General features: G+C 45.7%; 1 protein-coding gene across 18 annotated transcripts in view; it reads right to left on the reverse strand.

Moving 5' to 3' along the window:
* Window positions 1-27,133, reverse strand: part of LOC115120520 (formin-binding protein 1-like) — a 114,533-nt gene that overhangs the window by 56,597 nt on the left and 30,803 nt on the right. For all 18 annotated transcript variants that reach the window (XM_065017363.1, XM_065017355.1, XM_065017359.1 and 15 more), the window contains exons 2-4: window positions 23,134-23,249; window positions 10,125-10,181; window positions 9,742-9,889 (exon numbers count right to left, since the gene is read on the reverse strand). In XM_065017363.1, the coding sequence (XP_064873435.1) occupies window positions 9,742-9,889; window positions 10,125-10,181; window positions 23,134-23,249 (321 nt within the window). The remainder of the gene's footprint in view (window positions 1-9,741; window positions 9,890-10,124; window positions 10,182-23,133; window positions 23,250-27,133) is intronic.

The raw sequence follows: 27,133 nt of genomic DNA on the forward strand, positions 1-27,133 counted from the left end.
ACAAGGACCGCCACAGGAAAGGAAGACCCAGAGTTACCTCTGCTGCAGGGGATAAGTTCATTAGAGTTACCAGCCTCAGAAATTGCAGCCCAAATAAATGCTTCACACAGTTCAAGTAACAGACATCTCAACATCAACTGTTCAGAGAAGACAGGAATCAGGCCTTCATGGTTGAATTGCTGCAAAGAAACCACTACTAAAGGACACCAATAATAAGAAGAGACTTGCTTGGGCCAAGAAACACGAGAAATTGACATTAGACTGGTGGAAATCTGTCCTTTGGTCTGATGAGTCCAAATTTGAGACTTCTGGTTCCAACCGCCATGTCTTTGTGAGAAACAGTAGGTGAACGGATGATCTCCGCATGTGTGGTTTCCACTGTGAAGCATGGAGGAGGAGATGTGATGGTGCTTTGCTGGTGACACTGTCAGTGATTTATTTACAATTCAATGCACACTTTACCAGCATCGCTACCACAGCATTCTGCAGCGATATGCCATTCCATCTGGTTTGCACTTCGTGGGACTATCATTTGTTTTTCAACAGGACAATGACCCAAAACTCTTCCAGGCTCTGAAAGGGTTATTTTACCAAGGAGAGTGATGGAGTGCTGCATCAGATGACCTGACATCCACAATCACCCAACCTCAACCCAATTGAGATGGTTTGGGATGAGTTGGACCACAGAGTGAAGGAAAAGCAGCCAACAAGTGCTCAGCATATGTGGGAACTCCTTCAAGACTGTTGGAAAAGCATTCCAGGTGAAGCTGGTTGAGAGAATGCCAAGAGTGTGCAAAGCTGTTATCAAGGCAAAGGATGGCTACTTTGAAGGATCTAAAATATCAAATATATTTTGATTTGTTTAACACTTTTTTGGTTACTACATGACTCCATACGTGTTATTCCATAGTTTTTATGTCTTCACTATTATTCTACAATGTAGAAAATAGTAAAACAATAAATAAAATAAAAAAAACCTTGAATGAGTACTGTAGGTGTTTTGACTGGTACGGTTATTATTTATTTATTTTTAAATGTTAACCCCCTTTTTTTCTCCCCAATTTCGTGGTATCCAAATGTTTAGTAGCTACTATATTGTCTCATCGCTACAACTCCCGTGCGGGCTCGGGAGAGATGAAGGTTGAGGGTCATGCGTCCTCCAATACACAACCCAACCAAGCGGCACTGCTTCTTAACACAGCGCGCATCTAACCCGGAAGCCAGCCGCACCAATGTGTCGGAGGAAACACTGTGCACCTGGCAACCTTGGTTAGCGCACACTGCACCCAGCCTGCCACAGGAGTCGCTGGTGCACGATGAGACAAGGATATCCATACCGGCCAATCCCTCCCTAACCTGGACGACGCTATGCCAATTGTGCGTCGCCCCACGGACCTCCCGGTCGCGGCTGGTTACGACAGAGCCTGGGCGCGAACCCAGAGTCTCTGGTGGCACAGCTGGCGCTGCAGTACAGCGCCCTTAACCACTGCGCCCTTACCAGGTAAGTAGACTGAGAACACATTCTCAACAACAACCTGGGGAATAGTTACAGGGAAGAGGAGATGAATGAGCCTATTGGAAGCTGGGGATGATTTGCTGGCCATGATGGTATGAGGGCCAGATTGGGAATTTAGCCAGGACACTTGGGTTAACACCCCTACTCTTATGATAAGTACCATGGGATCTTTAATGACCACAGAGAGTCAGGACACCAGTTTAACATCCCATCCGAAAGACAGCATCCTACACAGGGCAATGTCCCCAATCACTGCCCTGGGGCATTGGGATATTTTTTTTTCAGACCAGAGGAAAGAGTGCTTCCTACTGGCTGTCCAACACCACTTCCAGCAGCATCTGGTCTCCCATTTAGGGAATGACCAAGACCAACCCTGCTTTGCTTCAGAGGCAAGCCAGCAGTGGAATGCAGGGTGGTATGCTGTAGGTATTCTGGTGAGTACATAGACTATATTGGCATCTGTATGGGCAACATGGTCTACAGACAGTGCTTCTCAGTGTCTGCCAGTCTATCTGTCCATATTTACATTTCTGGACTAGGCTGCTGCAGCGATCCTCTTGGCCTAGGTCCATCCAGCCTGTATAGTTAAGGAAACACCACTTTGATCTCCCCAACAAAGCCTCCACTCGTCCTACCCCCCTCTCCTACCTCCCTCTTTCCCCTCTCCTCACCTCCTCAGAACAGCAACATGTGACTGCCAGGGCTTGGGGCTACCAGGGAGTAATGATTTGGGGTAATGTTTTTAAAAAATGGGTTGAGTCCCAGTCAGGTAGAAGAGATTTTGAAATAATTTGTCTTGTGATGCCAGGTTCAGTTGGCAGCCCTTCACTTGGACACATGTTTTCTTATCCCAGACAAAGTAATTGTCCATGCTTGCCCACTACGCTCCTGGTACAGTAGAGAGCAGACTAGTGAACCATTATATAGAGATAACCTAACATGACCCTGCTCTGGCTGGATGGATTGGCTCCAGGTACCATAGCCACCAGCCAAGCATGACCAATGAATGTGGCTGTGAAGAGAGCAAAACCACAACACTGTATAGAGCCTTGAAACCGTCACAAGTTAGATTATTTTGCTTCCAAGCTTTGCACTCTGACTCTCCCGTGACACGAAACGACTACATGTCCTCTCTTTCTCTCACACACACTCCTTGGTTCTCTCTCACATGTACACAAGCACGCACGCACGCACACACACACACACACACACACACCACGCCAGACTCATTAGTCCAATCATCATCCTCTCTGAAAGATGTGTATTATGGTAGGAGCTGTGGGACTGGAGAAGAATAGACGGACCGGGCAAGAGGATCAGAGGGGTCTTCTCTCTCTCTCCACACTGGCTTCCCTCCCTCTCCTTGCCCTGGCCCGTCCAGAGAGAACCGTGCCCCAGCTCTGTGTAGAGGCCGAGATACATGTATATGGTGCTGTTGGTGCACACAGTGAGTGTGAGAAAAACAACTCACAAACAGACTGATATAGAGTGGCAAGAAAAAGTATGTGAACCCTTTGAAATTGCCAGGATTTCTGCATAAATTGGTCATAAAATTTGATCTGATCTTCATCTAAGTCACAACAATAGACAAACACAGTACGCTTAAACTAATAACACACAAATTATTATATTTGTCTTGCCTATTTTTTATATATAATTTAAACATTCACAGTTTTGGTTGTAAAAAGTATGTGAACCCCTAGGATAATGACACATTTTTCAGATCACATTTTATGACCAATTTATGCAGAAATCCAGGTATTTCCAAAGGGTTCATATACTTTTTCTTGCCACTGTAGTTCCCTATTATGACACGATAGTGCAGATGTCAGAAAAAGACAAACTGTCCTTCAATGTTCTCTTTGTCTTACATTGTTCTCTCTCCAGTGAAATGGTCTGTGTTGTCCATTTGATGTGTTCCATGTTTTTACTAGCTCTCAGGGAGACACACGAGGACACTTTCTTCTTCCACACTGAGCTACTCTGTGGACCTCTGTGTGTGTGTCTCTCTGCAATTTAATCAGTGCGCAGGTGCACATTTATCACTGTCAGGTCTGGAGAATTAGCGACCCAAAGCAGCTAGGTTATGCAACCTTAGCAAGACAAACTAACTCTGACTGACTGACTGATATAAAGACCCACAATTCATCCACCAGTGTGTCTACACCGACACATCAGATGCTATGAAAACAGAGTGAAACACTACCCCTCATGTTTAGCTCATCGAGGGCCACTTCCGTCAGTGTGGAGTTACAGTGAGAAACCATCATTTATGAATGAGGTCTGGGTCTGTCTGGGCTGAGGAGACAACAGGAGACCTCGACCCTGATCCGCCTCTCCTCCCTTCCTGCCCTCCTTCCTTGCCCCCCAGAGCTGGGCTTACCGAGGGTTCAACCAGGGAGAAATGGGAGGGGTTGAGGAAGGAGGGAGGGAGGTTACAGTACAAAACAAGTTCCATAACTGTGGAAATAATGGAGCGTATTCAGTTAAGGTGTGGCTGCGGTTCAGGATTGTCTGGAACCCGAATTGCTGAGAAAATACAGAGATTTCTACGCATGCAGGATCCACTAGCCTACCACCTTTCGGCTGCTGCTCAGTCACTCCGCTGCCACTTGTACACAAAACAGTTCCAACAAACATTTATTTGTCTGCTGTAACAGTAGGCTATTGCAAACATAAGCTGGACACAAACAGGTTGTCAAGCAATTTAATGTTTTTTCAGGAGGGGTGCTATATGCAGCTATTTAGGCCAACTATGTAGCCTACACAGCATAACACACAAGCAAGACACAGGCAGGCAGTCATCACCAGTCCGTCAAATCAAATCAAATCAAATTTATTTATATAGCCCTTCGTACATCAGCTGATATCTCAAAGTGCTGTACAGAAACCCAGCCTAAAACCCCAAACAGCAAACAATGCAGGTGTAAAAGCATCACCATTGAAAACATTGACTCCTGGCTATAGGGCAGCATAACTATAAAGATGACATCATCACACAAAACGCTAATTGTTTTGCCCCAATGCAATGTGAAGACTGCGTCTTGCTTGTGCTACAGCAATATCCGTTCTAACAGACAGAGAAAGTTGTAGCCGGCCCTTCATATATATTTCTGGAACGTTCCTTTGAATTGCAGCGGTTGAGAAATATGCGTCAGAGACAGACAGAGGCTACATCATCATATCGATTATATTGGTTGAGGGTTCAGAAGAGGGTGAGTAAAGAGAATGTGTGTTAATAACACACATGCAGAACGTGATTCGGATCCTTACACTTGACAAATACATTTCTAGAGGGCAGGGGCGAAAACTCAGTATTCATAGCCTCAGCCATTCAATTATTGCTCCTCTCCTTCTGTACTGTAGACAGATTAACCTGTCCTGTCCTGTCCCAATGAAAGGCCAGTAGGCAGGAACTTGACGATCCTGTCTGTCTGCAGATCGTTCAATTGTAAAACAAATGACTATGTTAGATACTGATGACTAGTGTTTATGACTATGAAGGTGTGTGTTAATGATTACATGTGTGCGATAGACTACAAGAGACCTGCTGTCTCTAACTCTTAATGATCAGCTATGGAAAGCCAACTGACATTTACTCCTGAGGAGCTGACCTGTTGCACCCTCTACAACCACTGTGATTATTATTATCTGACCCTGCTGATCATCTATGAACGTTTGAACATCTTGGCCATGTTCTGTTATCATCTCCACCCGGCACAGACAGAAGAAGACTGACCACCCCTCAGAGCCTGGTTCCTCTCTAGGTTTCTTCCTAGGTTCCTGCCTTTCTAGGGAGTTTTCCCTAGCCACTGTGCTTCTTCATCTGCATTGCTTGATGTTTGGGGTTTTAGGCTGGGTTTCTGTACAGCACTTTGTGACATCAGCTGGTGTAAAAAGGGCTTCATAAATACATTTGATTGATTGATTGATTGAAGAGAGGCAGAACGTATTCCTGTTCTTGCCCAGCTGAATAAATAACCATGCAGTGTAAATAATAGGCTACTTACTCTGGGCCAAACGTTTACCATAGAGGGTCTCTCTGAACAAGGCCACCTGTTTCTATTCTAGACTGCTTCTTCAGATGTTTTATATATCCAGTACTGTTACTACAAGCAAACTAGTAACAGACACAGATAGAATCAGAAATTATGAATGAGCATGTGTAGCTCTCGAGCTTTGCATATTATCGACATGCACTGACATACTGTACAGTATAATATTCAACAACACAGTCACAACACAGGTGCACTGCACAACAGGCTGTCTCTTTCTGCTGTGTGTTTGGCATGACAACGACAAGGATGTTGGCTGCTAGACAGAGTGACACACTGACCACCAGGTCACAGCCCATCAGGCTGACCACCAGGTCACAGCCCATCAGGCTGACCACCAGGTCACAGCCCATCAGGCTGACCACCAGGTCACAGCCCATCAGGCTGACCACCAGGTCACAGCCCATCAGGCTGACCATCAGGTTACACCCATCAGGCTGACCACCAGGTCACTGCCCATCAGGCTGACCACCAGGTCACAGCCCATCAGGCTGACCACCAGGTCACAGCCCATCAGGCTGACCATCAGGTTACACCCATCAGGCTGACCACCAGGTCACAGCCCATCAGGCTGACCACCAGGTCACAGCCCATCAGGCTGACCACCAGGTCACTGCCCATCAGGCTGACCACCAGGTCACTGCCCATCAGGCTGACCACCAGGTCACTGCCCATCAGGCTGACCACCAGGTCACAGCCCATCAGGCTGACCACCAGGTCACAGCCCATCAGGCTGACCACCAGGTCACAGCCCATCAGGCTGACCACCAGGTTACAGCCCATCAGGCTGACCATCAGGTTACACCCATCAGGCTGACCACCAGGTTACAGCCCATCAGGCTGACCACCAGGTTACAGCCCATCAGGCTGACCACCAGGTTACAGCCCATCAGGCTGACCACCAGGTTACAGCCCATCAGGCTGACCACCAGGTCACAGCCCATCAGGCTGACCACCAGGTTACAGCCCATCAGGCTGACCATCAGGTTACAGCCCATCAGGCTGACCATCAGGTCACTGCCCATCAGGCTGACCACCAGGTTACAGCCCATCAGGCTGACCACCAGGTCACAGCCCATCAGGTCACAGGTCACAGCCCATCAGGCTGACCACCAGGTCACAGCCCATCAGGCTGACCACCAGGTCACTGCCCATCAGGCTGACCACCAGGTCACTGCCCATCAGGCTGACCACCAGGTCACTGCCCATCAGGCTGACCACCAGGTCACAGCCCATCAGGCTGACCACCAGGTCACAGCCCATCAGGCTGACCACCAGGTCACAGCCCATCAGGCTGACCACCAGGTTACAGCCCATCAGGCTGACCATCAGGTTACACCCATCAGGCTGACCACCAGGTTACAGCCCATCAGGCTGACCACCAGGTTACAGCCCATCAGGCTGACCACCAGGTTACAGCCCATCAGGCTGACCACCAGGTCACAGCCCATCAGGCTGACCACCAGGTTACAGCCCATCAGGCTGACCATCAGGTTACAGCCCATCAGGCTGACCATCAGGTTACAGCCCATCAGGCTGACCATCAGGTCACTGCCCATCAGGCTGACCACCAGGTTACAGCCCATCAGGCTGACCACCAGGTCACTGCCCATCAGGCTGACCACCAGGTCACTGCCCATCAGGCTGACCACCAGGTTACAGCCCATCAGGCTGACCACCAGGTCACTGCCCATCAGGCTGACCACCAGGTCACTGCCCATCAGGCTGACCACCAGGTTACAGCCCATCAGGCTGACAACTTCTCCTGGAAGCACAAGGAAAAACCAAAATCCACATGCTTGAAGCATTCTTATCATGTAGTACTCTAGTAGACCAACAACAAACTGTGACAACATTGAACAAACACAGACAAAACCGAGCGCCAGACATTGTGCCAACGAACCAGTCAAAGACTGACACGATTTGGTTCCATAATAGAGGGAACTATGCGATAGTGATATGTGTCAGTAACAAAGACGGACTATAGATGAATAGGAGAACACAGGGTCAGTCATCACCATCATACAGATAAAACTCATTAACTGCCCTCCAAACCAATAAACTGACAAAAGCTATGGAATTGAGTGAGGGAGGGAAAAGCCACTTTAATGTTGCTTAACAGAGAGCCTACTATCTCTGGATGAAGGGTATTTGTTGGTATAGAGCTGATATAATCTCTTGTGGACAGATCTACGTCAACATAACTGGTACCATAGAATCCGCCAGGAAGGAATGGGATGTGTCGGGTAACGAGCAACAGTAGTTCCAATGTTGTTGTTTTTTATCACTGGTTATTGTATCACTGGTTACTGTATCACTGGTTATTGTATCACTGGTTATTGTATCACTGGTTACTGTATCACTGGTTACTGTATCACTGGTTATTGTATCACTGGTTATTGTATCACTGTTTACTGTATCACTGGTTATTGTATCACTGGTTACTGTATCACTGGTTATTGTATCAATGGTTACTGTATCACTGGTTACTGTATCACTGGTTACTGTATCACTGGTTATTGTATCACTGGTTATTGTATCACTGGTTATTGTATCACTGGTTACTGTACCACTGGTTATTGTATCACTGGTTATTGTATCACTGGTTATTGTATCACTGGTTACTGTACCACTGGTTATTGTATCACTGGTTATTGTATCACTGGTTATTGTATCACTGGTTATTGTATCACTGGTTACTCCTTGTTCTAGCATCTCTTGATTCTTTCTCTTAACACGTATGGTAGAGACTGCCGAGAGGACAGCTCATAATAATGGCTGGCACAGAGTGAATAGATACCGTGTGTGTGTGTAGGCCACAGTAGCATCTTGCAGATAGTCTGAGGGGGAACATTCGAATGAATGAGGGCCAATCCTCTGGAAGCAGTGCCAAACACAAGACAAGACACTAGACAGACAGAGACCCAGACCCGGGGCCAGAACAAACCAGAGCCAGAGCCAACAGACCAGTGCAAACCCTGAGGGCCTGAAGATTCTTCTTCAAACAAACCCAGAGACAGTTAGAGCTCACTGGAAATCCCCCCTGCCCTCTTTGTTGTTCTAAATGAGCTTTAAGAGGAAAATGGATGAATCAATAATCCGTTAGTGTTTCCTGTCTTCCTGACGTGGTCTTTTAAAAGGTAAGGAGGGAGATCATACAGTTTTGCTGCTTGTTCTTGAATGTGCGGTGTGTATACAAATGCTTAGAGAGGTCAGTCTGAAAGGTCATGTCAGCCACTGGCAACCTGCTCTTTGCAGTTTTCTACGATGGATTCCCCTCGCTGAGCTTCTGTGACATGAGAGGTTGTGATGGCTTTTCTGACAAACTGCTCTTTTTCCAGTTGAGTAATTTCCCCTCTTGTTTGACGAAGGTTGATGTCTAAAAGGTAGCCCCTCTTTTCTGTTCTCTTTTTTCCTCCTAACTAAGATACTATTACTGTGTTAATGCTGCATTCTGCACCTCTCCTGTGAGTTCAGAGTTTAAATATACTGTATGTTCCATGCATCTTTGCCAGGTGGTTTATAAGAGAAAAATAAACTCTTAATGATAAGATATGATAGGTTCCATATAAAGGAGTCATAGACAGCATCCCAAATGGCACCATATTCCCTATATAGTACAGTACTTTTTACCACAGCCCTAGGGAATAGGGTGCCATTTGAGATGCAGGCATGGAGTCATGTTGGCCCAGTGGCATGTCTTTGTGCGGTTGGCTGCAACTGGACCAAGGTGAAGAGTGGTGCACATACATTTGATTTGATTTGAAACACAAAACATAGAATGCCCACCCCAACTCACGCCCTGACCAAACCAAAATAGAGACATAAAAAGGATCTCTAAGGTCAGGGCGTGACACACACAGAGGGGATGGGCCTGGCTGTCTCTCTCTTTCCTGTGGGCAAATGTGCCTGGTTTCTGGCTACAGCCTAGTTTTACTGTCTATAAAGTAAACTGTATGTTTAAGGGTAAAAAGTGTAGGAGAGAACAATATATGTAAAGACAGAACGAGACAGAGAGGGACAACATACACAGAGATATAAACAGACAGAATACTGAGAAACAGACCAGGAAGATGGATGGACGGATGGATATAGATGTAAAATAAAATATATAGCGCACACAAACAGTAGATGGATCAGAATACAAACAGGAAGTGTATGTGTTCTCACCGATTTCCTCTCTGCCTTGAGCTCTGTGAGGTACCGTGAGAGTTCAGTGATGATCTGAGAGGTCAGGTTCTCAGCAATGACCTCGTGCTGTCCTGCATAGTCGTTCAGCTCGTTCAGCGTAGACAGGAAGGCCCGGCATGACGTGTATCTGACAGGTCACATGTCAAAGGAAGTGATGTCAGAGAAGGCGACGACGTAGAGGGGCCTGACACAGCATCTTATCTAGGCTGCTATAAGATGCTCAGATGTCGGGAGAAACATTAGGCCTACTTCATTAGCTACCAAATGAGAGGAAATAGCCTAATAACGAACAATCCAAATGCAATACAGTATATAACAGTGATTTAAGTAACTTTGTGGTTGTGTCTGGGTGCCAAACTCACTTGTTCTCCTCCTCTTCTCTTGAGTTCTTCTTCGGTTGATACTTCTTTGATAGATTCCTGTGAAAAAATAACAAGCAGCAGGGTTCTGTTACTACTAGATACAACCACAATAATATATATATATATGCATATATATATATAGTTACTACTAGTTACAACCACAGTAATATACTGTATACAGTTACTACTACAGTACTACTATGGTATGTTTATGATTTGTTTGGGTGGCAGGTAGCCTAGTGGATAGAGCGCTGAGCCAGTAACCGAAAGGTCACTTGTTCGAGTTCGAGCCCTTGAGCAAGGCACTTAACCATAATTGCTCCAGTGTCACCGCTGATAGTGGCTGATCCTGGCCGTGACCCCACTATCCAAGGGTGTCTCAGGGGGAGTTGACATATAAAAAAATAATTTCCACATGTGAAGCAGGAAACATATAAGTACCCACCAATTGATTATTATTACAATGTGTTTACTATCCCAATGGGTTATTATAATGTGTTTACTATCCCAATGGGTTATTACAATGTGTTTACTATCCCAATGGGTTATTATAATGTGTTTACTATCCCAATGGGTTATTATAATGTGTTTACTATCCCAATGGGTTATTATAATGTGTTTACTATCCCAATAGGTTATTATAATGTGTTTACTATCCCAATGGGTTATTATAATGTGTTTACTATCCCAATGGGTTATTATAATGTGTTTACTATCCCAATAGGTTATTATAATGTGTTTACTATCCCAATGGGTTATTATAATGTGTTTACTATCCCAATGGGTTATTATAATGTGTTTACTATCCCAATGGGTTATTATAATGTGTTTACTATCCCAATTGGTTATTATAATGTGTTTACTATCCCAATAGGTTATTATAATGTGTTTACTATCCCAACTGGTTATTATAATGTGTTTACTATCCCAATGGGTTATTATAATGCGTTTACTATCCCAATGGGTTATTATAATGCGTTTACTATCCCAATGGGTTATTATAATGCGTTTACTATCCCAATGGGTTATTATAATGCGTTTACTATCCCAATGGGTTATTATAATGTGTTTACTATCCCAATGGGTTATTATAATGTGTTTACTATCCCAATGGGTTATTATAATGTGTTTACTATCCCAATGGGTTATTATAATGTGTTTACTATCCCAATGGGTTATTATAATGTGTTTACTATCCCAATGGGTTATTATAATGTGTTTACTATCCCAATGGGTTATTATAATGTGTTTACTATCCCAATGGGTTATTATGTGTTTACTATCCCAATGGGTTATTATAATGTGTTTACTATCCTAATGGGTTATTATAATGTGTTTACTATCCCAATGGGTTATTATAATGTGTTTACTATCCCAATGGGTTATTATAATGTGTTTACTATCCCAATGGGTTATTATAATGTGTTTACTATCCCAATGGGTTATTATAACGTGTTTACTATCCCAATGGGTTATTATAATGTGTTTACTATCCCAATGGGTTATTATAATGTGTTTACTATCCCAATGGGTTATTATAATAGCACTCCACTGTGTTCCTCCTCCATTACTGATATTCATGTCACCGTGCCAACAGACCATCGATACGAGAGTGCTTTCTGCCATGCCTCCCTCCCACCTCCATGCCTCCCCTCCCACCTCCATGCCTCCCCTCCCACCTCCATGCCTCCCCTCCCACCTCCATGTCTCCCCTCCCACCCTCCCCTCCCACCTCCATGTCTCCCCTCCCACTCTCCCCTCCCACCTCCATGTCTCCCCTCCCACTCTCCCCTCCCACCTCCATGTCACCCCTCCATCCCTCCCCGCCTCCCCTGCCACCTCCATCCCTGCCCTCCCACCCTTCCCTGCCACCTCCATCCCTCCCCGCCTCCCCTGCCACCTCCATCCCTGCCCTCCCACCTCCATGCACTCTGTTCCATTAATAATGCTTATGGCCCCAGGACCAAAAATTCACAGTCACCATGAAGAAACATGCTTTTCTCCTCCAGACTACACCCTCTTTCTGACATAGGCTGCACAAGCCTGCTGGCACAAGATGAGTGTGTCAAATAAAACAGGCTGGCATACAGATTTAGTATGTAGTATGCTGTTTAAAACTGTCAGCTGTACTGTAGGTGAAGGGTTAATGAGAGGACCCCAGAGTTCTGAACCTGAACCATGTGACGAATATACTGAGATTCATGCACTCACATCTCTACCTCGCTTTTGTCTTGCTCGCTTCCACCTCTCTCTGCCTCTCTGTCCCTCTGTCCCTCTGTCCCTCTGCCTCTCTGTCCCTCTGCCGCTCTGTCCCTCTGCCTCTCTGTCCCTCTGCCTCTCTGTCCCTCTGCCTCTCTGTCCCTCTGCCTCTCTGTCCCTCTGCCTCTCTGTCCCTCTGCCTCTCTGTCCCTCTGCCTCTCTGTCCCTCTGCCTCTCTGTCCCTCTGCCTCTCTGTCCCTCTGCCTCTCTGCCCCTCTGCCTCTCTGCCCCTCTGCCTCTCTGCCCCTCGCTCGCTCTGTCCCTCGCTCGCTCTGTCCCTCTGCCTCTCTGTCCCTCTCTCGCTCTGTCCCTCGCTCGCTCTGTCCCTCTCGCTCTGTCCCTCTGTCCCTCTCTCGCTCTGTCCCTCTCTCGCTCTGTCCCTCGCTCGCTCTGTCCCTCGCTCTTTAACCCTCACTCTGTCTCCCCAGTGTCCTGTCTTTCTCTCTGTTGCTGTGTTTGTTTGTTTAATAGTGATAGTCGGATCAACTCATCACCTAGCTCCATTTTTTCTGTGTGTCAACACAGTTTAATACAGACTAACAAGCACACGCATGGATTCACACACAACCACACATACTAGGCTACTCAATCAGCCAATAAAAATAGGTAAACCTATTAGAAGAATCCACCTACAAACGGCAACAGACCAGACAAGCCAATTAGATTTCAGCAGACAGACGCAGAGTGAATCAGGAAGCATTGAGGCATGCTGGTTGGCAGGCAGGCAGCAGAGTCATATTGTAGCTAGGTCCTCTTCACTCATGCATGGTGTGCTGCTGTTTACTATGCTGATGTCTGGACCATTAACCCTTTCAGTAGGAATAGGAGGTCAGGTCCTACATGGTGAGTAGAATGAAGGTCGACAGAAACAGTAGAATAGAACCCCTGCAACAACATGGTCATACCTGCCCTTTTAATGTCAACTGTATAATGGAAGAAATAAATTGTGCTACAATAAAGACTATTATATTACTGTACCAATATAACATGGACAATATTAATCATGCTGACTAACAACTAGTCTATAATTAATTGGTAGAAGAAAAATGAGACAATCATCATTATTAGACTACCATGCAAGCCGAACTCCACCCTTAACAAGGCAGTATAGGCCTCCCGAGTAGTGCAGCGGTCTAAGGCACTGCATCGCAGTGCTAGAGGCATCACTACAGACCCGGGTTTGATCCCAGCCTGTGTCTTGGGCCGGGATGTCCTTGTCCCATCGCACTCTAGCGACTCCTTGTGGCGGTCCGGGCACATGCACGCTGATTTCGGTAGCCAGCTGGACGGTGTTTCCTCCGACATATTGGTGCGGCTGGCTTCCGGGTTAAGTGAGCAGTGTGTCAAGAAGCAGAGCGGCTTGACATGGTCGTGTTTTGGAGTGCGCAGGGCTCTCGACCTTCGCCTCTCCCGAGTCCGTATGGGAGTTGCAGCTATGGGACAAGACTAACTAACAATTGGATATCACAAAATTGGGGAGAAAAAGGGGTAAAAAAGATGTGTGTGTGTATATATATATATATATATAACTCCATCATGAATGAATCATGCACGTGGTAAAAGCACTAAAGCATGTATTCTCTCTCTGTCACGCCCTGACCTGCAATATCTCTGTTTTCTTATTATTTTGGTTAGGTCAGGGTGTGACTAGGGTGGGTACGCTAGTTTTTGTATTGTCTAGGGTTTTTGTAGGTCTAGGTGATTTGTATGTCTATGGTGGCCTGATATGGTTCCCAATCAGAGGCAGCTGTTTATCGTTGTCTCTGATTGCGGATCATATTTAGGTAGCCATTTCCCTTTGGTGTTTGTGGGATCTTGTCTATGTGTAGTTGCCTGTCAGCACTATTTTGTATAGCGTCACATTTTGTTTTGTTATTTTGTTGGTTAATTCGGTGTTCATTCAGTTAATAAAAAGAATGTACGCATACCACGCTGCGCCTTGGTCTGATCCTTATAACAAACGTGACTCTCTCACTCTCTCTACCACAACCCCCCTACTCCTCTAACCTTGTGTCTGCTCTGTTGCTAGGCAGATCTACCTCTCTTCCCTCGCTTTTGAACCTGGCCGTCTCTCACTCATGGCCAGATGTCATGGCAGAATGCATTTGCCCTTCCTCCTCCTCCGTAGCGTAGTTAACCAACACATAGACAACCAGAGGGTGCCTACTTAATGAGGATTAGACCAATGTGTGTGTGTGTGTGTGTGTTGGGGTAATATAATATGAATTATTGTGCCCCATATTGAGTGATACTGTGCCACACAGTGTATTTTTAATACCCATTCCCCTAAGTAGTATGCACACAGACCTTAACCTACTGTCCTGTACTGTGGATTAAACCAATGTGTGTTACCGTGCTGGGCAACTCCGTTAAGAACAAATTATTATTTTCAATGACTGCCTAGGAACAGTGTGTTAACCTCCTTGAAACATTGTGCACGTTTATCCATTCGATACAGTGGAGGTCAAACTTTCCACCATTTTTCTTTTGATATGTCTTTTGATATGTCTACTGATGCATTGTAGTGCCATGTTATCTGCAGAGCAGAGTGAGGTGTTTGTCTTGTTGAGCATTTAGTGCTAATGGCTGAAGCAGTGGTGCCAAACTACTCACCAACCATCTGTAAGATACTTCACACACAGCAGAGAGCTATCACCATGTTCAGCCCCAGAGACCATAGAACAGATCTACCAAAGATCTAACAGACTCCAGACAACGTGAAGATACAGTACAATTACAACACAGGGGAAAGGGAGAGGGAGGAGAGGAAAAAGAGACAACAACAGGGGAGAAGAGAGTCAGGAAAGAGTGGGAGGAGAGGAAAAAGAGACAACAGGAGAGAAGAGAGTCAGGAAAGAGTGGGAGGAGAGGAAAAAGAGACAACAACAGGGGAGAAGAGAGTCAGGAAAGAGTGGGAGGAGAGGAAAAAGAGACAACAACAGGGGAAAGAGAGGGAGGAGAGGAAAAAGAGACAACAACAGGGGAAAGAGAGGGAGGAGAGGAAAAAGAGACAGAGGCAGGAAAGAGAGGGAGGAGAGGAAAAAGAGACAGAGGCAGGAAAGAGAGGGAGGAGAGGAAAAAGAGACAGAGGCAGGAAAGAGAGGGAGGAGAGGAAAAAGAGACAACAACAGAGACAGAGGAGGGAGGAAAAAGAGAGGGAGGGAGAGGGAGGAAAAAGAGACAGAGGCAGGAAAGAGAGGGAGGAGAGGAAAAAGAGACAGAGGCAGGAAAGAGAGGGAGGAGAGGAAAAAGAGACAAGAGAGGGAGAGAGGAAAAAGAGAGGCAGGAAAGAGAGGGAGGAGGAAAAAAGAGACAGAGGCAGGAAAGGGGGAAAGAGAGACAACAGGAAAGAGAGGAAGGAGAGGAAAAAGAGACAACAACAGGGGAGAAGAGAGTCAGGAAAGAGTGGGAGGAGAGGAAAAAGAGACAACAGGGGAAAAGAGAGGCAGGAAAGAGAGGGAGGAGGAAAAAGAGACAACAGGGGAAAAGAGAGGCAGGAAAGAGAGGGAGGAGGAAAAAGCGACAACAGGGGAAAAGAGAGGGAGGAGGAAAAAGCGACAACAACAGGGGAGAAGAGAGGCAGGAAAGAAAGGGAGGAGGAAAAAGAGACAACGACAGGGGAAAAGACAGGCAGGAGAGGAAAAAGAGACAACAGGGGAAAAGAGGCAGGAAAGAGAGGGAGGAGGAAAAAGAGACAACAGGGGAGAAGAGACAACAACAGGGGAAAAGAGAGGCAGGAAAGAGAGGGAGGAGGAAAAAAGAGAAAAACAGCAATAGCGAACCAAACTTCCTCCAGCATAAAGGAGTGACGAATGGATGATCAAAGGGCCCATTTCAGTGTGTTTATTAGATTGAATGTTTATTAGATCTACTGTAGCAGGGCTGTGTTCTATGGGTCTGAGCGTGCCCAGTAGATTCAACCTGCTTTAACGAGCTAACTTTATCAGGGGGAGAATAATTAGTCTGGATGCAGAAACAAACACACACAAAGATGCACATTGTGTCCAACCCAAAAAGCTTTATAAACAGGCCAATCCATTCTGTAACTTGAAAATCGTATCTTCCTGTGATAGCAGAAGGCCGTCCACGTGGAAAACAAATGTGTTTCAGATGGAGAGATATGAGTCCTACAGTTATACTGTTTAAGCAGAGTGAATTAAAACATCTGACTGCCACATCTGCAGAGTCGTCAGGTTCAATAAAACACATTACAACATGGAAAGACTATCCCTGGGTCACAGATACCAAAGTGAGACACATACGGAAACTAATTAGGTCATTACGTGAGTGTGTGTGTGTCTGTGTGTGCCATGCAAACAGAGTAAGGATCTGCTAGTCCTATTATCTCCTTAGTGAAGGGAGATTTATCTAGAATGAGGTGGGGTTAGGGGTTTAGGGGTGCAGATGAGGGGTGCCCGGTGGGGGTTGGTCAGTAGTCAGTAATTAGATTCTTTAGCCTTCCTCTTGGCCCTCTCTAGGCAACCAGATAAGGGATTTTTTGGGGCAGACTGCTGTCTGTTGTTGGGGTAGAAGAGAGCCTAGGAAGAGTATGCCCTCACACCCTCACCCCTACTCTATTTGAGGAGAGGAGGGCTTGGGGGTATTTAAAAGGGGGCGGAACTAAACGACTGATACTCCACCATGATTGGATAAAGAGAAATGTGGGTCAGCGCTGGCTGGGGATGATAATACTGATACCTTGTTACTATGGAAACACATGCCTCCCACCCCCCACCCGTCGCCAACCTTATTTCCTCTGTCCTCAAGCAAAAAAAACATAAAGAAAACACTGTCATGAGAGAGAGAGAGAGAGAGAGAGAAAGACAGAGAGAGAGAGAGAGAAAGACAGAGCGAAAGAGAGAAACTACAGACACAGAGAGATGGAGGGAGACAGCGAGAGAGAGACAGGGATGAATAGAAAGAGAGAGACTTCCGCTACAGGCATCATCATTCTGTTTATTTATTTATTTTTATTATTTTTTTATTTCACCTTTATTTAACCAGGTAGGCTAGTTGAGAACAGATTATCATTTGCAACTGCGACCTGGCCAAGATAAGGCATAGCAGTGTGAACAGACAACACAGAGTTACACATGGAGTAAACAATTAACAAGTCAATAACACAGTAGAAAAAAGGAGAGTCTATATACATTGTGTGCAAAAGGCATGAGGAGGTAGGCGAATGATTACAATTTTGCAGATTAACACTGGAGTGATAAATGATCAGATGGTCATGTACAGGTAGAGATATTGGTGTGCAAAAGAGCAGAAAATAAAATAAATAAAAACAGTATGGGGATGAGGTAGGTAAAAATGGGTGGGCTATTTACCAATAGACTATGTACAGCGGCAGCGATCGGTTAGCTGCTCAGATAGCAGATGTTTGAAGTTGGTGAGGGAGATAAAAGTCTCCAACTTCAGCGATTTTTGCAATTCGTTCCAGTCACTGGCAGCAGAGAACTGGAACGAAAGGCGGCCAAATGAGGTGTTGGCTTTAGGGATGATCAGTGAGATACACGTGCTGGAGCGCGTGTTACGGGTGGGTGTTGCCATCGTGACCAGTGAACTGAGATAAGGCGGAGCTTTACCTAGCATGGACTTGTAGATGACCTGGAGCCAGTGGGTCTGGCGACGAATATGTAGCGAGGGACAGCCGACTAGAGCATACAGGTCGCAGTGGTGGGTGGTATAAGGTGCTTTAGTGACAAAACGGATGGCACTGTGATAAACTGCATCCAGTTTGCTGAGTAGAGTGTTGGAAGCAATTTTGTAGAGGACATCGCCGAAGTCGAGGATCGGTAAGGATAGTCAGTTTTACTAGGGTAAGTTTGGCGGCGTGAGTGAAGGAGGCTTTGTTGCGGAATAGAAAGCCGACTCTTGATTTGATTTTCGATTGGAGATGTTTGATATGAGTCTGGAAGGAGAGTTTACAGTCTAGCCAGACACCTAGGTACTTATAGATGTCCACATATTCAAGGTCGGAACCATCCAGGGTGGTGATGCTGGTCAGGCGTGCGGGTGCAGGCAGCGAACGGTTGAAAAGCATGCATTTGGTTTTACTAGCATTTAAGAGCAGTTGGAGGCCACGGAAGGAGTGTTGTATGGCATTGAAGCTCGTTTGGAGGTTAGATAGCACAGTGTCCAAGGACGGGCCGGAAGTATATAGAATGGTGTCGTCTGCGTAGAGGTGGATCAGGGAATCGCACGCAGCAAGAGCAACATCATTGATATATACAGAGAAAAGAGTCGGCCCGAGAATTGAACCCTGTGTCACCCCCATAGAGACTGCCAGAGGACCGGACAGCATGCCATCCGATTTGACACACTGAACTCTGTCTGCAAAGTAATTGGTGAACCAGGCAAGGCAGTCATCCGAAAAACCGAGGCTACTGAGTCTGCCGATAAGAATATGGTGATTGACAGAGTCGAAAGCCTTGGCAAGGTCGATGAAGACGGCGGCACAGTACTGTCTTTTATCGATGGCGGTTATGATATCGTTTAGTACCTTGAGCGTGGCTGAGGTGCACCCGTGACCGGCTCGGAAACCAGCGGAGAAGGTACGGTGGGATTCGAGATGGTCAGTGACCTGTTTGTTGACTTGGCTTTCGAAGACCTTAGATAGGCAGGGCAGGATGGATATAGGTCTATAGCAGTTTGGGTCCAGGGTGTCTCCCCCTTTGAAGAGGGGGATGACTGCGGCAGCTTTCCAATCCTTGGGGATCTCAGACGATATGAAAGAGAGGTTGAACAGGCTGGTAATAGGGGTTGCGACAATGGCGGCGGATAGTTTCAGAAATAGAGGGTCCAGATTGTCAAGCCCAGCTGATTTGTACGGGTCCAGGTTTTGCAGCTCTTTCAGAACATCTGCTATCTGGATTTGGGTAAAGGAGAACCTGGAGAAGCTTGGGCGAGTAGCTGCGGGGGTGGCGGAGCTGTTGGCCGAGGTTGGAGTAGCCAGGCGGAAGGCATGGCCAGCCGTTGAGAAATGCTTGTTGAAGTTTTCGATAATCATGGGTTTATCGGTGCTGACCGTGTTACCTAGCCTCAGTGCAGTGGGCAGCTGGGATGAGGTGCTCTTGTTCTCCATGGACTTCACAGTGTCCCAGAACTTTTTGGAGTTGGAGCTACAGGATGCAAACTTCTGCCTGAAGAAGCTGGCCTTAGCTTTCCTGACTGACTGCGTGTATTGGTTCCTGACTTCCCTGAACAGTTGCATATCGCGGGGACTATTCGATGCTATTACAGTCCGCCACAGGATGTTTTTGTGCTGGTCGAGGGCAGTCAGGTCTGGAGTGAACCAAGGGCTATATCTGTTCTTAGTTCTGCATTTTTTGAACGGAGCATGCTTATCTAAAATGGTGAGGAAGTTCTGACGGGATGAGGTCAATGTCCTTCCAGGATACCCGGGCCAGGTTGATTAGAAAGGCCTGCTCACAGAAGTGTTTTAGGTAGCGGATACAGGCAATGAGGCAGTGATCGCTGAGATCCTGGTTGAAGACAGCGGAGGTGTATTTGGAGGGCCAGTTGGTCAGGATGACATCTATGAGGGTGCCTGGGCTTTTTCGATCACAGAAGTCAACAAATGAGGGTGCCTGGGGACATGCAGGGCCTGGGTTTACCTCCACATCTCCCGCGGAACAGAGGAGGAGTAGTATGAGGGTGCGGCTAAAGGCTATCAAAACTGGTCGCCTAGAGCGTTGGGGACAGAGAGTAAAAGGAGCAGATTTCTGGGCATGGTAGAATATATTCAGGGCATAATGTGCAGACAGGGGTATGGTGGGGTGCGGGTACAGCGGAGGTAAGCCCAGGCACTGGGTGATGATGAGAAAGGTTGTATCTCTGGACATGCTGGTTGTAATGGGTGAGGTCACCGCATGTGTGGGAGGTGGGACAAAGGAGGTATCAGGGGTATGAAGAGTGGAACTAGGGTCTCCATTGTAAACTAAAACAATGATAACTAACCTGAACAACAGTATACAAGGCATATTGACATTTGAGAGAGACATACAGCGAGGCATACAGTAATCACAGGTGTTGAATTGGGAGAGCTAGCTAAACAGTAGGTGAGACAACAACAGCTAATCAGCTAGCACAACAGCAACAGGTAAAATGGCGTTGACTAGGCAGGGAGGGTCGGATTAACTACACACAGAGCCTGAGTGCGGCTGGGGCCGACAGATAAAACATAAACAAGCAGAATGGAGTACCGTGATTAATGGACAGTCCAGCATGCATCAGCTATGTAGCCAAGTGATCAGTGTCCAGGGGGCAGTGGTGGATGGGACTGGCGAGTATTATCCAGGTAAAAAAAACTGTCTGGCTGTGCAGAAGGTAAAGCCGCTAGCAGTGGCTAACAATGACTAAATAGCTTGTAGCTAGTTAGCTGGTTAGCTTCTGGAGGTTCTTGAATGTGTTCTAAAAATTTAAAATAATAGCGATTCCGTATCACATTGGGTGAGGCAGGTTACCGGAAGGTATAATCGAATTAAAAATCGAAAAGAGATTGAAAGTAAATATGGGTCCAGTGAGTGGTTGGGCTGGCTGGGGACGCGGCGATTCAGACAGTTAGCAGGCCTGTGCTAACAAGCTAACAGTTAGTAGGCCGGGGCTGAGCAAGGTAGCAGTTAGCGGACCGGGGCTAAACAAGCTAGCAGTTAGCAGGCCGAATTAGCAAGCAAGCAGATAGCAAGGGCTAGCCATCCACCTGGGTAAAGCTAACATCCCTCTGTCTGTCAGGCTGAGCTCTCTGATAGGACCTCACTTAAACAAACTCAGTAGTGATGTGTTCACTGCAGGCTGAATAAGGTGTACACTGTCAAACTGTCAGTGAATTTGTCTGTGATAAAGCTTGTTTTTAATGGCAGTGAAATACAGTATCTTAAACAATACTGCTTTGCTTTATCTTGGCCAGGTCGCAGTTGTAAATGAGAACTTGTTCTCAACTAGCTTACCTGGTTAAATAAAGGTGAAATTAAAAATACATTTAAAATAATTAAAATAATTCATTTTAAGCATTTTTCAAGACACTAAAAGTCAGTTTATGTACACAAGATATATGTTATAATTACAGTGCATTTGGAAAATATTCAGACCCCTTGACTTTTTCCACATTTTATTACTTTACAGCCTTATTCTAAAAAAAAAGTCCTCATCAATCTACACAAAATACCCCATAATGACAAAGCGAAAACATGTTTTTGTACATTTTTGCAAATGTACAAAAAAAATAACAACAGAAATACCTTATATCCATAACTATTCAGACCCTTTGCTACAAGACTTGAAATTGAGCTCAGGTGCATCCTGTTTCCATTGATCATCCTTGAGATGTTTCTGCAACTTGATTGGAGTCCACCTGTGATAGATTCTATTGATTAGACATGATTTGGAAAGGCACACACTTGTCTATATAAGATCCCACAGTTGACAGTGAATGTCAGAGCAAAAACCAAGCCATGAGGTAGAGGGAATTGTTCGTAGAAGTCCGAGACAGGATTGTGTCGAAGCACAGATCTGGGAAAGGTTACCAAATAATTTCTGCAGCTTTAAAAGGTCCCCAAGAACACAGTGGCCTCCATCATTCTTAAATAGAAGAAGTTTGGAACCACCAATACTCTTCCTAGAGCTGGCCGCCTGGCCAAACTGAGAAATGGGTGGTGAATGGCCTTGGTCAGGGAGGTGTCACTCGGACAGAGCTCCAGAGTTCCTCTGTGGAGATGGGAGATCCTTCTAGAAGGACAACCATCTCTGCAGCACTCCCCCAATCAGGCCTTTATGGTAGAATTGCCAGACGGAAGCCACTCCTCAATAAAAGGCACATGACAGCCCCCTTGGAGTTTGCCAAAAGGCATCTGAAGACTCTCAGACCATTAGAAACAAGATTCTCTGGTCTGATGAAATCAGAGAAGCCTGAATGCCAAGTGTGACGTCTGGAGGAAACCTGGCACCATCCCTATGGTGAAGCATGGTGGTGGCAGCATCATGCTGTTCGGATGTTTTTCAGCAGAAGGGACTGGGAGACTAGTCAGGATCAAAGGGAAATGGAGCAAAGTAGAGAGATCCTTAATGAAAACCTGCTCCAGAGCGCTCAGGACCTCAGACTGGGGCAAAGGTTCTCCTTCCAACAGGACAACAACCCTAAGCACACAGCAAAGACAACAAATGAGTGCCTTCGGGACAAATCTCTGAATGTCCTTGAGTGGCCCAGCCAGAGCCCAGACTTGAACCCGATCACAAATCTCTGGAGAGACCTGAAAATAGCTGTGCAGCGACGCTCCACATCTAACCTGACAGAACTTAAGAGGATCTGCAGAGAATAATGGGAGACTCCCAAAATACAGGTGCGCCTAGCTTGTAGCATCGTACCCAAGAAGACTTGAGGCTGTAATTGCTGCCAAAGGTTTCTTCAACAAAGTATTGAGTAAAGGGTCTGTAAATGTGATACATATATTTTTTGATACATTTGCAAAAATGGTGCTTTGTCATTATGGGGTATTGTGTGTAGTTTGATGAGGGGGAAAAACGATTTTGTCCATTTTATAAAAAGGCTGTAATGTAACAAAATGTGGAAAAAGTCAAGGGGTCTGAATACTTTCCGAATGCACTGTATGTTATACTCTGTATGCTGAAGAAGGCTGAGGCCGAAATGATTGAATTATTGAAGAAAACTATCCATTTCATTCACTGGTGAAATATCTAGACAGAGAACTAGACTTACAGTATCATAACAGGGCAAAACAGAAACACTCACCTAATCTGCTTTGCATAGCTGATTTCAATGTCCGATCTCTCTTTGACAAATTTACTGTACCTCTCCACGAACTCGATGCCTGACTGTGTATGCTTCTCTAGGTTATCAAACTGATCCTGCAAACAGAAGAGAGAGAAAGAAAAACAGGCATGAATATAACATCCCAATACTTAGGAAGAGCTTTCTGCGATTTTGTTGTGGCGGATTCTCAGTGCCAAACGCAATCCTTTCTAGCTGCGAGGACGAAAAGTTTCCTACATGACCTTTTACATGTGTTGACAACATGTTAGCCTCACTTTTTGCCAGTAGTACTGAAATGCCAACGAGTTTAACGTTTCTAGATATACATTATAATGGCTGTACAACGCCTGCTCACATTACTCACAACGCCGTGCTAATATTTTCCCTTCACTAAGGCCAAGGGTTTCACAGTCAACATTTAGCTATACTCTCTCACTTTGCTGTGGGCACTTAAAGCTCTAACATGTAACTTTTTAGACGACCCGACAAAATTCACATAGAGATGTGAAATATTAGATCTGTCATTCTCTTTGAAAGCAAGTCTAAGATGCGGTAGATCTGTTCTATATGCACTATTCCTATGCATCCCATTTTTTATGTTTGTTTTTGCGTCTTTTACTTTCGATTTTGTACACCAGATTCAAACAGCTGAAGATATATTTTTGTTTATGGAAAAGGTATTTCACAGCAGTTTAGGTGGTACCATAATTCTCTACACTACTTGATTGTTTTGCCACAAACTGAAATTAGGCAAACTATTCAAATTTTAGCAACAAGGAAATGGCAGAGTGCTTTTCTGCATAGTGCATGTAACTTATTATCCAAGTCTGTTTGGCACACCTGCCTTCTAATAAGCTAATAGTGTCGAATAAAAAGAGTTCAGGTAATTGAATTTAACAGTGGAACAAGCTGGCCTTTCTACCTTAGTGCCTAGTCCTTCTTGGAGCTAGCTGTACCAATTCTACCTTAGTGCCTAGTCCTTCTTGGAGCTAGCTGTACCAATTCCAAAAGAGACTTCCCAGCCAAAGCCACCAATCCGATAAAATGCTTGACTTATTGATAGGTGTAATTCATGTTTTTGACGTCATTGTGATGTTTGGAGGTTCCATAAACAGCTAATAGTGTGGCTATGACCCACATTGTCCTCTATGTGATAATATATGCCTGTAGTATTGCTGTACTTTGGTTACAAGCAGAAACACTAATCAAGCGCGAACCACTGCTTTTAATCAGGGCAAGGTGTCTGGCAACATGACCGAATACAAACAGTGCAGCTATTCCCTCCGCAAGGCTATTAAACAAGCTAAGCGTCAGTACAGAGACAAAGTAGAATCTCAATTCAACAGCTCAGACACAAGAGGCATGTGGCAGGGTCTACAGTCAATCACGGACTACAAGAAGAAACCCAGCCCAGTCACGGACCAGGATGTCTTGCTCCCAGGCAGACTAAATAACTTTTTTGCCCGCTTTGAGGACAATACAGTGCCACTGACACGGCCTGCAACGAAAACATGCGGTCTCTCCTTCACTGCAGCCGAGGTGAGTAAACGTGTTAACCCTCGCAAGGCTGCAGGCCCAGACGGCATCCCCAGCCGCGCCCTCAGAGCATGCGCAGACCAGCTGGCCGGTGTGTTTACGGACATATTCAATCAATCCCTATACCAGTCTGCTGTTCCCACATGCTTCAAGAGGGCCACCATTGTTCCTGTTCCCAAGAAAGCTAAGGTAACTGAGCTAAACGACTACCGCCCCGTAGCACTCACTTCCGTCATCATGAAGTGCTTTGAGAGACTAGTCAAGGACCATATCACCTCCACCCTACCTGACACCCTAGACCCACTCCAATTTGCTTACCGCCCAAATAGGTCCACAGACGATGCAATCTCAACCACACCGCACACTGCCCTAACCCACCTGGACAAGAGGAATACCTATGTGAGAATGCTGTTCATCGACTACAGCTCGGCATTCAACACCATAGTACCCTCCAAGCTCATCATCAAGCTCGAGACCCTGGGTCTCGACCCCGCCCTGTGCAACTGGGTTCTGGACTTCCTGACGGGCCGCCCCAGGTGGTGAGGGTAGGCAACAACATCTCCTCCCCGCTGATCCTCAACACGGGGCCCCACAAGGGTGCGTTCTGAGCCCTCTCCTGTACTCCCTGTTCACCCACGACTGCGTGGCCACGCACGCTCCAACTCAATCATCAAGTTTGCGGACGACACAACAGTGGTAGGCTTGATTACCAACAACGACGAGACGGCCTACAGGGAGGAGGTGAGGGCCCTCGGAGTGTGGTGTCAGGAAAATAACCTCACACTCAACGTCAACAAAACTAAGGAGATGATTGTGGACTTCAGGAAACAGCAGAGGAACACCCCCTATCCACATCGATGGATCAGTAGTGGAGAGGGTAGCAAGTTTTAAGTTCCTCGGCATACACATCACAGACAAACTGAATTGGTCCACTCACACTGACAGCGTCGTGAAGAAGGCGCAGTAGCGCCTCTTCAACCTCAGGAGGCTGAAGAAATTCGGCTTGTCACCAAAAGCACTCACAAACTTCTACAGATGCACAATCGAGAGCATCCTGGCGGGCTGTATCACCGCCTGGTACGGCAACTGCTCCGCCCTCAACCGTAAGGCTCTCCAGAGGGTAGTGAGGTCTGCACAACGCATCACCGGGGGCAAACTACCTGCCCTCCAGGACACCTACACCACCCGATGTTACAGGAAGGCCATAAAGATCATCAAGGACATCAACCACCGAACCACTGCCTGTTCACCCCGCTATCATCCAGAAGGCGAGGTCAGTACAGGTGCATCAAAGCTGGGACCGAGAGACTGAAAAACAGCTTCTATCTCAAGGCCATCAGACTGTTAAACAGCCACCACTAACATTGAGTGGCTGTTGCCAACACACTGTCATTGACACTGACCCAACTCCAGCCACTTTAATAATGGGAATTGATGGGAAATTATGTAAATATATCACTAGCCACTTTAAACAATGCTACCTTATATAATGTTACTTACCCTACATTATTCATCTCATATGCATACGTATATACTGTACTCTACATCATCGACTGCATCCTTATGTAATACATGTATCACTAGCCACTTTAACTATGCCACTTTGTTTACTTTGTCTACATACTCATCTCATATGTATATACTGTACTCGATACCATCTACTGTATGCTGCTCTGTACCATCACTCATTCATATATCCGTATGTACATATTCTTTATCCCCTTACACTGTGTATAAGAGAGTAGTTTTGGAATTGTTAGTTAGATTACTTGTTGGTTATCACTGCATTGTCGGAACTAGAAGCACAAGCATTTCGCTACGCTCGCATTAACATCTGCTAACCATGTGTATGTGACAAATACAATTTGATTTGATTTGTAGTGTTGAGGTTACAAGAAGAAACATTGTAGCTACGCAGTATTGAGGTTACAAGAAGAAACATTGTAGCTACGCAGTATTGAGGTTACAAGAAGAAACATTGTAGCTATGCAGTATTGAGGTTACAAGAAGAAACATTGTAGCTATGCAGTATTGAGGTTACAAGAAGAAACATTGTAGCTATGCAGTATTGAGGTTACAAGAAGAAACATTGTAGCTATGCAGTATTGAGGTTACAAGAAGAAACATTGTAGCGATGCAGTATTGAGGTTACAAGAAGAAACATTGTAGCGATGCAGTATTGAGGTTACAAGAAGAAACACTAACCCTGTAGTATTGCTGTAAGCTATTTTGGCTACAATCAGAAACGCCTCCACCGATGAACTGGCCCTGACTCAGAGGGACTTTTCACCATTTACAGAAACCCATTCAGTCTCCTTCACTCAAGTAAAGACTTCAACTGTAGGCTAGTTTTAGAGTAACCTAACCCACAATGGGTTGTACATTATTCATAGCTTAATACAGTTATTCCGACCTAAACACTGTCCCTCATCAGTTCTGTACA

Source organism: Oncorhynchus nerka, linkage group LG4 (assembly GCF_034236695.1).
Source record: "Oncorhynchus nerka isolate Pitt River linkage group LG4, Oner_Uvic_2.0, whole genome shotgun sequence".
Taxonomy (NCBI): domain Eukaryota; kingdom Metazoa; phylum Chordata; class Actinopteri; order Salmoniformes; family Salmonidae; genus Oncorhynchus; species Oncorhynchus nerka.